We start from the raw sequence: 17,356 nt of genomic DNA on the forward strand, positions 1-17,356 counted from the left end.
TATAAATATTTTATTATATTAAAAAAAATTAATATAAATTTTGACTTGAACAATGTTAGTTAACAAATAACTTGAAAAATTATTTGTTAGTAGCATATAAAATTATATATATATATTATGTTTTTTATTACTTTTTTTACCTTTATGATAAAATTCTTAAATATTTTCCAAAAAGTATAACAAGTTTTTTTAGAAAGATACTATTTGATACTGAAATTTTTTCAAGCAGAGAGAAATGTTCATGATCTTAACTTTATCTTATATCAATAAATAAATTACATAAAATTTATATTACAATCTTATTATTATGTTTTGATATTTATCAATATATAAATATAAATATATTAAATTATGCAATAAAACTATATTAAAAGAACTACTAACATATATTTATTACCTATTAACATATTTTTCAACATATAATATTATACTTAAATATAATAAATGTTTTCGTTTAGATTTTTCATGTTAGTTTGAACTAGATAATTCAGTCGATAAAGTAAATAAAAGAAAACAAAAATCCAGTTTTTTATTTTGTATATATATATTTTTGTTAGATCGACCCACTTAAATTCAAAGAGGGTCCCACGTTTTATTGGGAAGTTCAACTTCTGACTGGCCTTATCCAAACACTATGACACCTCAGAACCACACATGTGCCAACTAACTTATTTCTCCATCTTCACCACATGTTTTTCCACCCATGCGTGGGGACTTAATAACTTTTGTTATTATGTAAGAATTTTAAAGTTTATTTAGCTAGGCATTTAAGATAATGAAATTTAAATTTAATATATTTTATAAAATGTCAATCAGATGAAGTGTTAGAAAATTTAAGTACGACAAATAGACATAAGAATATTAATTAATACATAAAGAAAAAAAATCAAAAAATTCATTACTTTAAAGTTTTAGATAAGAATTGATATGATTTTTTTTATATGTTTGAATCAAATTTTATTATTATTGAATTTCTCCTTCAAAACCCTTATCAGTAATATCTTAGAGTCCAAAATTTATCTATGTAAATATAAAAAATCTTTGAAAGATTCATGGATATTTAATTGAAAAACTTTGTTCCGAAAAATAGAATATCAACTACTATATTTTTAGGGTTTAGAATGAGATTCCTAATATATATATATATATATATATATATATATATATATATATATATATATATATTCCAAAATACACTTTTTGGAAAAAAAGATTATTTGTTTGTAAAGTATTAAATTGAAATTTCAATTGTGAAAGTAAAAATAATTGATTAGTACATCTTCCTTTCGCATAATAAACTATTTGTTTATAGATTATAAAACACTATGAAATTATTGTCAAAAAGGTAGAAAAGTCAACCAGCCAGATAAAGGCAACAATCATATAGAAAAGAAGTGATGCTTTATCTTTAAAAATGGATAACAAAACTTATCACTATTAATTCTAAATTGTTGGGGGTAACAGATATGAAATATTTTTAAACACTTTATTACTGCCATCATTTATCCTTACTTCCCTGTATTCCTGTTATATTTATCTCTCTTTGTAAATATAAGAGTTTAATGACAAGAAATTTTATTTTTATAAAATTAAACATTATAATGTTAAAATTTTTAAATCAGCAAGATAAGGTTAATTTAATATATAAATAAGTGGAAATTTTAATTTTGTAAGATTAAATTAAATTTAAAACACAGGACTCAAATAAATAAGTGGAAAATAATGAATTATTTTATATAAACAAGGGATTCATTTATCCACATGAATAGTTAGTTGGTCATTGATTAAGTTGATTAATATAATTTATCTGTTCATGGATGAAAAATAAGTATAAACCAGTTACCTATATTATGAAAAAATAAAATGACTGAGAATCAGAATCAGAAATACCTTTTTTTCTGAGAGAATCAGTTGCTAACTACTTACTAGTTTTGGTGCGACCTAAAAAGGAAATAGTAAACATATATGAAAAGAGAAAGTACAAACAAAGATGCAAAATGGTTCAGTTTCAGATTCATTCATTCATTGATGAAGTAACACGTGTAAAGGAGGTGATACGGTTATGCACATGGACATAGCCAAAATAGTGGCACAACCAAAAAGCACAAGAAAGAGAGAGGTATAAAGGGTCCAAGACCAACACACACAACATCCTTTCTCATTCTCACTTTCCAATTCCGAACCCCATTATCCATATCAAACCAAAATCAACACAGGACATACCCATCCCTTTTCTTCTACCTATCCATTAATCCATTCACATCCACACACACAATAATACCTTTCAAACACACTTTTTTTTCTTTTGCTTTTGCAGAATCATCAAAGGAGAATTCTCCAGAGATATGGGAACGGGGACATCGAAGGATGAGGAGGAAGGGGGAAAGGAAGAGAGTGACGGGCTCCACCAAGCGGGTGGCCAACTCTACGTCTCTCTAAAGATGGAGAATCGCAAGCTCACTGGGGACCTTGTTCCTCACGTTTTTGGCTCTCTTCCTCTCGTCGGCTCTTGGGATCCTTCCAAAGCTGTAAGTTTTGTCCCTTCCCTTATCTCATTTTCCCCCATTTTCTTCTGGGTATGTCTTCTTTTTCCTTGTTTCTCATTCCTTTTTGGTTTTCGTGTTAGCTATTCATGGAGCGGGAATCGGTATCAATGTGGGAACTTAGTTTTGTTGTCCCTCCTAATCACGGTAATACCTTTTGCTCTGTCTTTTGTTTCTGTCTCAGTTTCCCAGTTTAATCTTAGTTTAGTGGTCATTCAGTAAAATCAATTTTTAACTATAAACCAATCACAAATTAGTGTGATTCTGTAGAAGTTGACAAAGAGCAATTTAGTGTGACCTCATGGGAAATCCCATGATTTCAAATTTTCTTAAAATATGCTTGGTAGAGCTTGAAGAATTCAGCTAGGTGGTTTTGGTAGGAGGAGGGGCCAAAACGATTTTCCAGTGATTTACTGAAAATGTAGAGGGAAGCCATATGTAGGAATTGTTTAAGAGAAACCTGGTAAAGGGAAAGGAACTGTTCAACTTGAAATAAAGTGTGAAGAGGTTGCGAGCCACCAAAAGTCACTAGTTGCAGTTTTGGGGGGTGGAATGAAGGAGGAAGGGTGAGTGTGTGAAGAGGGTTGAATGACACAAGGAGGAGTGAAAAGGATGCATGGGGGAGTGGTGAAACGGGGCAATGGTAGTATTAACATTGTAGGAAGGAGGTGGAGGAGGTAGGGGTTGAGTAAGCATAAGGGGATATGGCATATAGTAAATGGGGTTGGTGGTGAGAGGTAAGGGTAGGCCAATGTTTGGGAGAGAACATAATGATAAAGTGTTTGTAGTGATGATGGTGAAGTGGGGGTCGTAGAATGGTAGTAGAGAAGGGGGAAACGTTGTTGGTGAGGGAGGTAATGGAAGCTTGGAGAATTTCGTGACGGTTGTCTAAGGTTGGTTAGAAGCAAGGAATGGTCACCTTTAGCCTCCAAACTAGCTTGTAAGGAAGTAAGCATCTCATGGATGGTTTTGAGAGGATCATCATGATCCTTGGATGAAGGTTTGGGAGGCATGCTGATAAAAATCAAAACACCAAAGTTGTTAGGCTGACTGCTACTATTATCTAAGAAGGTTGCGGGGAAAATAATAAAGAAAGTAGAAAGACAATTTTTTCAGTGCTCTAAAGTCTCACACATATTATTCGGTAGGATTGCAGTAAAATTGGCCAACAAATATAGCTCATTAAGAATCTTTCCTTTACTGGGTAGGATTGCAGTAAAATTGGCCAACAAATATAGCTCATTAAGAATCTTTCCTTTACTGGGTAGGATTTCAGTTAAAATGTTTGACTCTTAACAATGACTTTGTTTCGATCACAATCTGGTATTAAGGTGTCTTAGCAATATTGGGAAATGAATTGATTTTGGTTATGAAAGTGTGTTGTGCTTGATTGTGTCAATAGTGAAATTAAAAGGGTGTTGGTTTTTGAATTATGTGTGGGTTTGAGAGTTTAGCTTGGTTGTTCTACATACCAGGATAATGCTTTTTTCCTTTCCTTGCTTTGTTTGCTTTGACTTACATGTGCAGTTCTAAGTTTTTTTATTTTATTTTTTTGCATTCAAAATAATTTGTCTCTTGCTTTATGAATATGTCTGTGTGCATGGATCTGGGATGTAGGAAGGTGCTGGAAATTGCTGGGAGAAGGGAAAAGTTAGATAGTGAGGGACTAAAAAAATTAACTGTCTTTGGGTTTGTTTGAACAAACTTTTTCATAAGCACTTTTAGGAGAGAAAAGTAAGAAAAAAATTGAAATTAACTTCTCCATAAATAAAAAATTAGCTTATGCATTTTTCTACAATCTCTGTCATGTCATTTCTCTAAATTTTTATTTTAAATTTATGTAACTAATTTTAACTATGGAGAACTTTGTTTTACTTTTTTCTTATTTTTCTCTTGTATAAGTACTTGTGGAACAACTAGTGCAAACATATCTTTTAAAAATATTAAAATAAAAATTGTGTAAGTGTGTGCAATGAGATGCACCTCACCGGTTATTGGCAACTAGGAAGCAACAAAGACTAATGCAAAAAAATGAATATAAAAGAACTATTTTAAAGTAAAAGATAAAAGGTAACCAAAAAAATCAGTATATTATATGGACTAAAATTTTAAAATGTAATTAACCCTTTGTCTCTTTCTTTTCCTTATCTCATTCACTTAACAAAAGTATGTTTAATAAAATAGTACATAATGTCTTAAGATTCAGAGGATATAGGGAAAAAAAAGGAAGCATAATGTGACTCTTACCAATGGCTTTGTGCCTTTACCATAAGAAGGAATCCAGTATTAAGGTGTCCTGGCTATTCTGTGGAATGAAAGGAATTAGGTTATGGAAATGTGATGTGCATGATTGTGACATTACTGAAATTGAAGGGATGTTTAGACTTTTGAATTCTATGTGGGTTTCAGAAACCTTGGATTTCAAATTCCTATTGAAGCCTAAGGACAGCAATGTACCATGCTTTGTTGAGGAGGGTCCAAGCCACCTGCTTGTTGGGGGAGCATTGCAAGAGGATGCCAGACTTGCATTGTTTAGGCTTGATAACGGTGAAGTTCTTGAGTATCAAGTGTTTGTCAAAGCAGACAGGGTTTCTCCATTTGACCTTGCTGCTAGTTGGAGGGCTTATCAGGATAATTTCCGTCCTTCATCTGTGAGATGGATTCCTGATGTCAGCATAAATTCAGCACCTCAACCAGGTGGTGAGGTAAGCTGAAAAAAAGAATCCTTCTTGGCACTTTCATTTTACTTTGTAATCTCCTGTCTCACATAATGTTAATCTAGTTCTGAGGTTTTAGATAGTATGCACGTGTGGGATATCTTGCACTTAAAACCTCACCTTTTTCTAAGCAGTGTTTTTCAAATAGTGCCAAAATATTGGTCAATTTTATGTTCCAGTTTATTTTTCATTTGATTGTTTAATATGTGATGTAATGTAATAAGGAGATTTCTTTAATAGCAACTTTGTTTGCAGTATTTTTCTAATCTATTGGGGATCCTACGTGCAATGTTTATTGTCAAGCTTCAAGTGATTTAGGCTTACTTTATTTTTTGGTCCAGAATGGTTCTTCTGTGGGTTTGGAACTTGATCTTGAGCATTATGTTGTCCCAACTCCAGAAACTTCTGCAAACACAGCCCATGTATATGCAGCTAACTTGACAGAGAATCCAAGGTCAATGGTTAGTGGGTCTGGCAGCAATTCATATCCCATCAAGGTTTTTCTTTCAAAGCTGCATTCTTTGATTACGTCATACTTTCTAAATGAACTACTAGTTTTTACAGCTTATTTCTGTGAGGATAACTGACTAATAAAAAACTTTAATCAGTTTATTGTTATCCTTTTAACAAATTTTTTTAAGTGCTTATTTTCAACCTGTTCATTTTTTTACCATGAATCTTCAATTTTTCTTTTTTTGTAATGCCTGCAATTGGATGTACTAAAGAATTTAATTGGTTCAAGATTGAACATGTGTTCTGTGCTCCTTAAATTTGATTATCAGATGGATGCTTGACATTAAAATAATGTGTAAATTTGGTTCTTTCTCGTGAACCTTTTTTCTGTATTTGTAGTGGATATGTAACTGTATTTGTGTAAGATTAATTCTTTTAAGATTGAAAATGAAACCTCTTCTGTTTGTCTCGACATCTATGACTAGCAGGCAGATGATGATTTCTACAGAGTGTTAATTTGACTCTCTCTCTTTGACACAGACACACATATATACAATTTAGATATTCCTTATTATATAGAATCATCTTCTTGTTTACGTAATTATAACATTTACATTGACTCTTCCTCCTGCAACACGTAATTCATTACATCTAATAGGTTATGCTGATGTTCCAATCAGGAGATGGAGGTTATCGTTCCTGATTCATCTAAGACGTTTCAAAGTTCTGGAATGGTTGAATCCAAGTCAGTTGGAACATTTTCGCCTCTGCAAAGGCAAGAGAGTCAGAGGGGACTTTTTGTTGATAGAGGTGTTGGATCTCCTAGACTTGTAAAATCTTCTAGTTCAAATATTTTCTCTGCTGATACTAAGGTGTGTATAAATGATTTCCATTTCTTGTTTATTGTTCAAACTTATTGCATGTCAAGTAACTTATCATGTTGTGAGGTTGTTCACAAATAATCGTTTCTTCTCCTTTGCCTTTTTATTGATAGAATTCAATGCCAGCTGCTGCTGGAGCGGTTGCTGCAGCAGCTGTTGCTGATCAGATGATGGGTCCCAAGGAAGATAGACATTTGGCAATTATCCTGGTATTATTCTGGCATGATGAGTATTTAGTTACATATTCTAATCTTGGTAATTAGTTTCTCTTTTGTCATGGGACGATTTTGTTTCCTGGTTTCCATTATGTTACGAGATATTTAGTTTCCTATGATTATTTCTATCTTGTCTAGTTCCCTATGGTAGTTTCTATCTTGTTTTGTTTCCTTTTATAATTTATTTTCCCATTATCCTTTTCATTATGCATTCTATTTAAGCCTTTGACTTGTAAATGTTTAGGAGCAATCTGAATAATATTTATTTGTTTTATAATAAATTTTTTCTTGAATTCTTCATTAATCTGCTGCATTAATTTCTCATTAATATCCATAGTTTTAGTAATTCTTGGTCACTGTTTTTTATTGTGCAATGTGGAGTTCTAGTTGTAAGTTACTTTAGAATATACGCCAAAAGCTTGAATTTAGAAATTACTTTTATGTAGGTGGGTCTGCCCGCCAGAGGTAAAACTTTCACAGCAGCTAAACTTACAAGATATCTTCGTTGGTTAGGTCATAATACCAAACACTTCAATGTTGGGAAGGTTGTTCACATTCTTAGCACAATTTATTTATTTGATCAGTATATTTTCACTTAGTAATAAACTGGAAATACATTAATTCTCATGTATGAACTTTGAATATTAACACTTGTTTTTTGATGTCACAGTATCGTCGCCTTAAGCATGGAGTTAATCAGGTAATGTTTATCTGTGAAATAACTTTTTCCTTCTCATTTAATGATTATCTGCATAGCTACGTATATTGAATAGCAAAAAGTTATCATGATTGCAGAAAAATGTCTCACTTATATAGTTGTTGCTTTATTTTTTGCTTTTATTTGTTTCCCTCATTGCATGTAGTACTATATACTGATGCGTGATACTGATCATCATAAGAATATCTGGTTCATGGTAATGCAGAAAGTATAGGGTGAAGAAAGTGTGGTAAAATTCTGATACCATATGATAAGAACCTTAGTAGAATTGCTCCATATAAGCTAGTGATTGTAGTTGGAGAGCTCAAGGCACTATAAACCTCTCACAAGAATCTCTTCTCTTGTGGGACTCAAGTTCATTACCTTGGAATAGGCTTCGAGTTTAAAAAGTGAAAAGAAGGTAATTAAGTGGATAATTTGCTAAAACTTTGATGGTTAGTGATTGTGTCTTTTTAACTAGAGCAATGCTCCATACATACACACATACCACTCCTCTCAGTTATGAGATAACCCTAGGCAGGGTTTTGGTTTGACACACCTACAACTTCTGTATTTATTATCACTTCCATTGCTGTCCCTCTGGCACATATTGATTTGTATTTGTGAGTTTTAAATATAAGCAGGAATGTGAATATGAAAATAAGCATAATTTGGAAAGAACTGGGCCACTTGGTTCTATAGAAGAAATTGGAAGCATGCTCAATATCATTCAATTGAATAGTTGACCCAGCTCCACCACCAATAATATAGTGTAGGAATGTGACATTTTGTGCCTAAATGGGTATGTTTGCAGCATTACTCGTTTGACAGTGGGTCAGAAAGGAAATCTAGTTTGAATAACTAGGGAATTCACACTGAAGAGAAGTCTACAGTTGTTGATGCTCAGGGACTTCATGATGATTTTAATGGGGTGCTGGTTTTCATGATTTGCGAATTTTATACCTTAGATAAATAATTATGAGTGTGGTGTCAAATTCTGTACTGATGTAGCATTTCACATTCAGACAGAGCAAAATGGAAATAACGATCTGTTCTATATGTCTCCTCTGTTCCATTCCTCTTTTATGGAACCAAAATGTAGCACCTTTTAAAACCCACGCCTCAATGTCCTATTTTGTAAATTCACCAAAAATTGAGAACAAAATTCATGTATAGATTCTGTTCAGGTGTAAGGTGTCAACTATTTTTCATTTTTTTTAAACTATTGTTTGACCTTTCATTGGTAGATAGTAGACATTGGCTTCAATTAGTAAGTAAGCAATTCAGTTTATTTATCCTTAAAACAGGTATTCACGAAGATCCACTTCTTAATGAATCCAAGTCACTTGACCTAAAAGCTTATTAGGCTGTAGGAGACAAAAAAAATGGTTTTATAACACACCCTTTCAAATGAAATCCCTGTGGGGTTGAAATATGGAACTAGTATATTGTTACAATTTCCTTGTGCTGAACTTGAATATTTGCATAATGAAATTCGTACATAAGATGGAAGGTTGAAAGTATAGTATTCTAAACAGTTAAAGAATCTGTTATATTGAGCTAACACTCCAAGAATGAATTTTATAATCCTACCATCGTCGATGTTCAAATATAATGTCTTGTAGTTGAAAAGTTTCCACATAATGAGACGATAGAATAGGATACTATTCTATTGATTAATGATAACCAACCAAGACTATGAAAATAGGAATAAGAATGAAATCATGATTTCCTGCCTATATATATATATATATATATATATATATATATATATATATATGTGTGTGTGTGTGTGTGTGTGTATGTGCGCGTGCGTGCAAAAAGATGCATCAATCATTGGCTGCACAATCAAATAACAGAATGTAACAAAGAAAAAAGCAAATGAAATATTCACTACTTGGCAGATTCTATTTTCTATAATGACTTAATTCTTCAAACAAACCAAAAGACTAATCCTTTAAGGGTTAAGGTCCATGATAGCTTCACTTTACAGATGCAACCCAACACTGAACAGAAGAATCAATTTTTAGGACTTTGGTACATAGTCCATTTGATAGGAGAGCCTTAAATGTGGGTCTCCTAACATGATTCCCTTTCTAAATGATATGTTCTGAAAATCATAATGTTGCACCAGTAGCCTCAGATTTCCTTGGGCAATCTTAATCATGTCATTCTTCTCTGCAGTCTGCTGATTTCTTTCGAGCTGATAATCCTGAAGGCATGGAGGCTCGCAATGAGGTAGTTTTTATCTATTTCTTATAATTATTTAATATTAGTAGATTAGCTGCAGGTCTGTGATAACTGACCTAATAAAACCTATAGCATGCATGCCAGGCCATAATAATTTATTATTACTAATTATTTAAAATTCTATGATGATTTTGCTGCTATATTTTGTTGAATCTTTCCATGGGACTATTATTTCATGAACTCATTTAACAAACTTTTGTTATTGGGCCTTCCAAGGAAGCCAAACTGACTGTTTTTTGTTTCCTGAATCATCCATGCCACTGTTTCTGAATAAAAGTAATATTTATCATGTTCGAATACTCTACATGATGTACAGCATAGCACAAGACCTCAAAAAGGACGGGAAAATTCATATTTCATGTGTTCCCTTGTTAAAGCAGTTTTTCTCCGCAAAAAATGTTAATACTGTCATCCGATTTATTTTGAAGAAGTCTGTTAATATAAAGTAAACCCACCCAGCTAATCTAGAATAAATTAAACAAAAGAAAAATTCATACTAGCAGGCATCAACGTTTTTAGACCGTGTTAACTTTCAATATAGTGTTACTTCAAATATTTGATTTATAATGTTTCTCATAAAGTTGACACCACGTTGACCCTTTCTCTGTGCACATAGTTTTAATATATCACGTGCCATTAGGTAGCAGCACTGGCATTTGAAGATATGTTCTCTTGGATGCAAGAAGGCGGCCAGGTAAGTTCATTTTTGTTGTATATTTTTGTTATTTTAATGTGTTATTTCTTTCTCTTTTTTTTGTTAAGTTTTAATTTGGATTTAGGTTGGGATATTTGATGCTACAAACAGTAGCAAGGAACGAAGAGATATGCTGATAAAATTGGCTAAAGGAAGATGCAAGGTAGTCACGATGGAACTGAAATAAGCATACAATATGAATAATATATTTAATTTTGAACTGTTCTGATCATAGTTGTGTTTTCATTGTAGATAATCTTCCTTGAAACAATATGCAATGATGTAAATATAATTGAAAGGAATATCCGTCTGAAAATTCAGCAAAGTCCTGATTATGCAGAAGAGTAATGTTCATTTAAAACCAGTGATATTTTGATGGCTATATGGATACATATGCAATTAACTTTCTTATGCAGGCCAGATTTTGAGGCTGGATTGCAAGACTTTAAAAACCGTCTTGCCAATTATGAAAAGGTATGTGTATATCATACCATGTTCTTTTAATGACTGTTCAAGCTGAGCTTTTTCCTTAAATAATGTTGATTCCATGCACCAGGCATATGAAACTGTAAATGAAGGATCTTACATAAAAATGATTGATATGGTCAGTGGACATGGTGGACAAATACAAGTAAGCTTTCATTGAACATAATCCTTTTACGTAGTTGATTGGTAAGTTGGCTAGTCAGAGATTTCTTGTATGGTAGTAATATTCTGTGATGTGATTAGCATGTGTTGATAATTGTAGAAGATGCAAAAATGTTAAAAAATGTGTAGTTCAGCAGCATAGTGAATGTGTTCTTTCCCTTTCCATCATGGTGTTCCATCTACAATGGTTTGGGAACCAGCTCTCTTCAGTCAGTGACTTAGGTCACGTTAGTAATTTTTACCAGACTCTAATAGAAACTAGGTGTAAATTGTAGTTGCAGTGACATCTTAATTCCAGTATCTTGGAAATGGAAATTGTTTAGTTTCACACGTAACATTAAATCATTATAGTATTTTTTTTTATTTCTCTTTGTCTTATTTATTTATTCCATGGTTGACTGAAAGCACAAAATTCAAGATTTATTTGTGCTGTGAAGAATTAGTATTTGAAAGGAGTATTGCTATCGTATGAAAGTGTTATGGTGTACAATAAGTCACTAAAAAGCATCTGAACTAGCATAGTAGAAGACCGACAAGCTAGGAAGAGTTTTAGTGCTTTAAATTATGTTGATGGGTGGGTGAACTCGTGATCACTGACAGAGTGGCTAAGCACTGAACTCAGACCTTTTTTCTTGTCTTAGAATTCATGGGTCTTCTTACTTTTGTGAACACTAGCTAAGATTGAAGTATAGTACCTGTGTGCATGTCCTTGAGTTTTGCTCTACCAATTTAGTTTCAAGTGTGGCTTTGATTTGTTAATTGTTGATAACATCTGTCTTTTGGTCTAGGTGAACAATATCAGTGGTTACCTTCCTGGACGAATTGTCTTTTTCTTGGTAAGCTTTGTTAAATGTAGTTAAATACCAAAATTACTGTCGAATATTTGCATACATGCACAAACAAAATAAACAATTAAGTTGATTAATATACTTACTTTATCCAATATTGGCAAAATGTAAATGGCATATCACCTGAACTTTTATCCTTTGAAATTAAAATTAACCAGCATTATGTGATTTAAATACTTTGTTTGACTTATGTGATTAAATGCATAATTGAGCTTTCACCATTGGTCTTGTGAAAAGTCAGTGTTCTTTTAGGGTACAATGCTTTTTCTTGGCAGGGTTTGACTTTATCGTTTATAGGTCAGATGCAAGAACAGAATCTTCTAAAAATCAAGAGAACATTTTTATGATACTTTCATTATAAGTCCTCAAATGCTAAGTTTTTTTAGCTGAATTCAAATCATGAAGAATTCTACTCTATCTGAAAGAACAAAGTGGCTTTTGTAGACTGTGGACAAGATGGATAGCTATTAATTACTAGCAGATTATGTTTCTTCAATTTTGAGTTAGGAATAATGCTGACGACATGATGCAGGAAAGTGAAATATTAAATTTAGTAGGCCGGGGTTTGAAATTCTTGACCAGATAAAGGGTAAAATATTATCGAGTTGAACCATTGTATTGTATGCTTACATAAGAGAGGTTTACGATAATTAATAGGTAGCTAATATAGTGTCCAAGTTGACTCATGTTAACTTTATGGAAACATGAGCTAATTAACTATTTTTTTATATTTAATCATAAATGCATGTTATTATCCCTGGAAAATATTACTGAGGATATTTCACTGCTCAGTCTAAATTTGACTTAAATGGACATGCTTGTCTTGGTGTCATAGTTATAAAATGAAAATGGTTTGTATAGAAGATTAATGATTGGAAAAAGTTATGTATTTCATAAAACTAATATCTACAAAGTAATGCATAGACTCTGTATCAATGCTACTTTCTTATGAATAACCAGAACTTTTCTTCTATTTAGTTTCATACATTTTTATGAACCTCAATTTATATGAGGCAGGTAAATACACATCTTACTCCACGCCCAATATTACTTACTCGACATGGGGAAAGTCAGGATAATGTGAGAGGCAGAATTGGAGGAGATACTGCAATAAGGTATTTTCTTAGTTTTGGTCTTTAAGTTGCTACTCATGTAAATTTAAAATTGAGGGTGATATTAGACGTAGAAAAGGAAGAGATATGAATATAAATCAGTACACGAACAATCTGACCACTGTTTTGATTTATTAACAACTACATTGTTGAAAGTGGGGTTTTATTATTTGAAATTTAAGATTCCCTGTGTTCTTTTTCTTCAATCTCCCCCTCACCCCTTTCAATTGTAGAAATATGGCTTGTTGACTTCTAGTATAATGTCACATTGGTTTCTGAGGGAAGACAAAGGGTTGTTAGATAATAAATTCAAGGACTTCCATACAAGTTTGAAATGGTAAAATATTTCTCATGTTTGAATGTTGGCTCAGTAAGTAAGTAGTCTCTTTTTTATGTGATATCTGGCATTTCTTAGAATCATTTTTAATATTTGGCTAAATTCCTAGAGCTCTGCAATTTGTTATTACAGTGAGGCTGGGGAACTTTATTCAAAGAAACTTGCCAAATTTGTTGGAAAGCGTCTCAAATCAGAACGGGCTGCTTCTGTAAGCTTTATCAACTGTATAGATTCATTCAATCTCTCATTTTCCTTGAAATTCAAGGCCCAAACAAAGTTGATGCTTGAAGCTATTATCTTTCGACACATATATGGCTAAGTCCTTGTCTGCTAAATCTGCATATAGCATTTTTGTTGAACTGTTTTCTAGTGCCGATGATTATACATCATTTATGCGAATCTGCTAAACAGCATCTATAATATAAGCAAGTGTTAAAGTGATGGATGGTTTATGATTTTTGTAACTGGTTGTGTAGATATGGACTAGTACACTACAACGAACAATTCTGACAGCAAGTCCAATTGTTGGGTTTCCCAAGGTAAATGTCAATCTTAAGCTTATTGTTGTGTACTACAATGTTTTTACAAGAAATAAGTTCACAAATTTACACATTATGACCTACTATCTATATGTTAGATACAATGGCGTGCACTTGATGAGATAAATGCAGGGGTGTGTGATGGTATGACATATGCTGAAATAAAGAAAAACATGCCAGAGGAATATGAGTACGTTGCAAACTTGGACTTTCTTTATCAGATATCAAATAAGCACTATGAGAAAATTCTTTTTGGTTTTGGGGTTAGAAGATAATCAAGTCATGGTTACTATCCAACCCCTCTTCTTTTCATATTGCAGGTCTCGCAAGATGGACAAGCTTAGGTATCGTTATCCTCGTGGCGAGTCTTACTTGGATGTTATTCAAAGGTTCATTTTATGTTATGAACATTATTTAGCTCCTTGCTTCAACTTTCTGATACAAATAACTCCACTTTTACTAATAATACAGGTTAGAACCTGTAATTATAGAGCTTGAGCGACAGCGAGCACCTGTTGTTGTGGTATCTCACCAGGTTGTACTCAAGACATTAAGCTAAATCCCTGCTTCTGTGGTTGTCTTGTTCTAATCAGTGAGGTTTTCCCATACTCTTCTCATTGCAGGCAGTTTTGAGGGCACTATATGCATATTTTGCTGACAGGCCTTTGAATGAAATTCCGCATATTGAGGTTACCTGAACTTGTGCATATATGTTTACCAGATTGTTGCATATGAAACATGGAGTTCGATGATGCTTTGTTCTAATTGTCTTGATAAGAAAATGAGAAAACCTGAACACAGTATCATCAGTCTTGATGTTATTACTATTCTGCAATCAGATTTGGTGTTTTATCTTGGTAATACTTTAAATGAAATGATGCATGGACACTTCTGTGCTACAACATGTCTAGAAAGAGTGAAACATTTCTAACAATGTGTAAAATCTCAAGTACTAAATCGAAGAAGAGTTTAGAAAGCATAAACTACAGTTTCTAGTTAATTAATGAAATGAATATTGCTTTATATTTAGTTTTTGCTTAGAAATTTTGGTGTTCATCATCATGTCAGTTGGTGAGTGATGATGAAAATGGTGAAGATATCTAAAGTGAGATTTGTGATTTCCAGGTTCCTCTTCATACCATAATTGAGATACAAATGGGAGTGACGGGTGTCCAAGAAAAAAGATACAAACTAATGGACTGAAATGAGTTGAAGAAAAGTTTCTTTCTTTTACTATACTTTAACTATGTTGTTAGAACCAATTATCCATTCTTATCATTTCAATTTATTGGCAAAATGTAATATTGCCCTGAATGGACTACATTGTTCTAAATTACCATATTGAAGGCAAGGTATGCTCTTCAAATTCAATGTTGTTTCACTTCAACTGTAAATGACATATCTTTCACAAATATTATATTCAGTTAATACACACGCCATACTATTATAAGTGTTGTGTGATAATTCTTTATTTTTTTTTTTTTTGTAAATATCACTGGCGGTGGAAAAAATGAAATGAATTTTGGTAAGTTTTACTATAAGAAAACTCATATCTCTATATTCATCAAGTAATCAATATAAATACATATTATATTACATTTTTATGTTATCCAAAATAAGATAAAATTACAGTCACTCAAAATATTTATCATCGTGGATATGACTATAATTATGTCAACTAAGAATATATCTTTTAACCAATAATAAAATAGTAATAATATTACTAGTTAAAAGTAATGTATATATAAATTAAAAATAATAATTTAAAAATACTATGTAAAATTAGCTTATAAATGTAAAAGTTTATTTCATTTTTTTAATTTCTTATTCTAAAAGTGTTCCGTTTGAAACTTCTCCATCTTAACTTTTAGTCTTTTAATACGGTATTTTTCCCCGTTTTTGCATATCATTCACTCCTCTTTTGACATGAATTTGTCTACTCTAAACTAAGTAAATGTAAAGTGGACAATATGATTTTGTTGTTAATTTTAATTAAAGTACTTTGCAATTTTTAAATGGTTTTAAGTCTATGGTTGATAAGACTCTATTTTTATATATTTAGTCGCTTTACATGGATTAAATATAGTAGGAATATGGGTTACATCATTTTATCACAAGTCTTTAAATCATATATTTATGATATTTTTTAGGTTAACATATGTTAGTATTTTGTTAATGTAGATGTTTTTATAGACGTATTTATCTTTTTATTATTTATAGAATTGTTGTCAATTACTTTTAAGTCCTTAGTAACTTTATTTTTTATATATAAAATGTGTGGTCTTTGGCGTTTTTATTGGCAACAGCTTAATATTTTAGTTTTATTAGGGAAGACGTATGAACTTGTGTTTAAAGATATTTGTATCTAGAGGTGTTATATAATAATTTTTCATATTCTTTAGTTCTTATTTTCATTCAATTTAAAAAATAATTATTTTATTACATAATATTTTATTTTCTTTCAATAATTGGATGTTTACTTAGATTTTCAATCTCTTTCTCTTTCAACATTAGCAAGAAAAAAAAGTAAATGTTGTAATTGTCATAACATTTCAATTGTATGTATTAACAAAAAAAAATGTTATAATTGTCACAGTATATATAATAGTTTATTTTCTTATGTAATTATTTAAGATTTATACAATTTTTTGTATTGTTATTTAAAATGCTCTATTGTAGTAAAATCCTTTTCTTTAGGAAAATGTTTTCACATCTACTATTACACAGAAGAAAGAAACGGGACGAAAACACAAAAAAAAAATGAAAATGATCTTTTGTCTTGTTTAATTATAGTTTAAATAACTATGATGAAAAGCAAAATTAATTTTTTGTTTTAAATACATCAAAATATACCATTCTCTTTTTCTTCTCAAAATGGTGAAAAACAGGTAGTATGAATTTATGAAGAATATTTTTCTTTCATTTTATTAAATAACCAAGCAAAAACATTTTTTGCCTTCTCACCTTTTCACTTGCTAAAATATAATTGATAAACAAAATAAAAAAAAAATAAAATGACAAAATACTAGTACACTTCTTATTTCCATTATTTTGTTTTTAATTTTGACATCAAATAAATTCTTACACCCACTATTTTACTCTTTAATTTTTTTATAAATATAAAAATTAGTTTTTTTAATAAGAAAAATATCTTTATAAATAGATTATCAAGTGATACCACCTAATGTAAAAAAAAAAAATTCCTTCTTCATAACCAATAAATATCCTTTCCACTCTCTTAATCATTATAAGTTTAGTTAAATGCAACAAACATTATTTGATTTTATTTCTTATCTATTTTTATTTAATTAGATGTCATTAATTTTACTCATTATATTTTATTTCACCTATCATATTTCTATTCTCTCCAACTTTGCCACATCTGTTATGTATGAAGGTCCTGTAGAGAGACAAAGACATGA

The 17,356-nt window shown here is 31.4% G+C and overlaps 1 protein-coding gene across 2 annotated transcripts; it reads left to right on the forward strand.

Moving 5' to 3' along the window:
• Positions 1-2,147: 2,147 nt before the first annotated feature.
• Positions 2,148-15,384, forward strand: LOC124836275 (6-phosphofructo-2-kinase/fructose-2,6-bisphosphatase-like). Of its 2 annotated transcripts, none has more exons than XM_088116015.1 (23): positions 2,148-2,528; positions 2,627-2,690; positions 4,953-5,248; positions 5,602-5,721; positions 6,394-6,585; positions 6,708-6,803; positions 7,256-7,354; positions 7,480-7,509; positions 9,691-9,744; positions 10,397-10,450; positions 10,536-10,613; positions 10,703-10,794; positions 10,867-10,924; positions 11,007-11,081; positions 11,887-11,934; positions 12,964-13,061; positions 13,528-13,603; positions 13,872-13,934; positions 14,033-14,124; positions 14,255-14,323; positions 14,406-14,469; positions 14,558-14,623; positions 15,060-15,384. In XM_088116015.1, exons 1-23 carry the CDS (start codon positions 2,346-2,348, stop codon positions 15,135-15,137), a joined length of 2,145 nt encoding a protein of 714 aa, XP_087972141.1. In that variant the 5' UTR covers positions 2,148-2,345; the 3' UTR covers positions 15,138-15,384. The 2 variants fall into 2 exon arrangements, with proteins under 2 accessions (XP_087972141.1, XP_047167357.1); XM_047311401.2 differs by having other exon boundaries at positions 2,149-2,528; positions 5,602-5,757.
• The last annotated feature ends 1,972 nt before the right edge of the window (positions 15,385-17,356 follow it).

This window comes from Vigna umbellata, chromosome 5 (assembly GCF_029865625.1).
Source record: "Vigna umbellata cultivar VRB3 chromosome 5, Vumbellata_1.0, whole genome shotgun sequence".
Taxonomy (NCBI): domain Eukaryota; kingdom Viridiplantae; phylum Streptophyta; class Magnoliopsida; order Fabales; family Fabaceae; genus Vigna; species Vigna umbellata.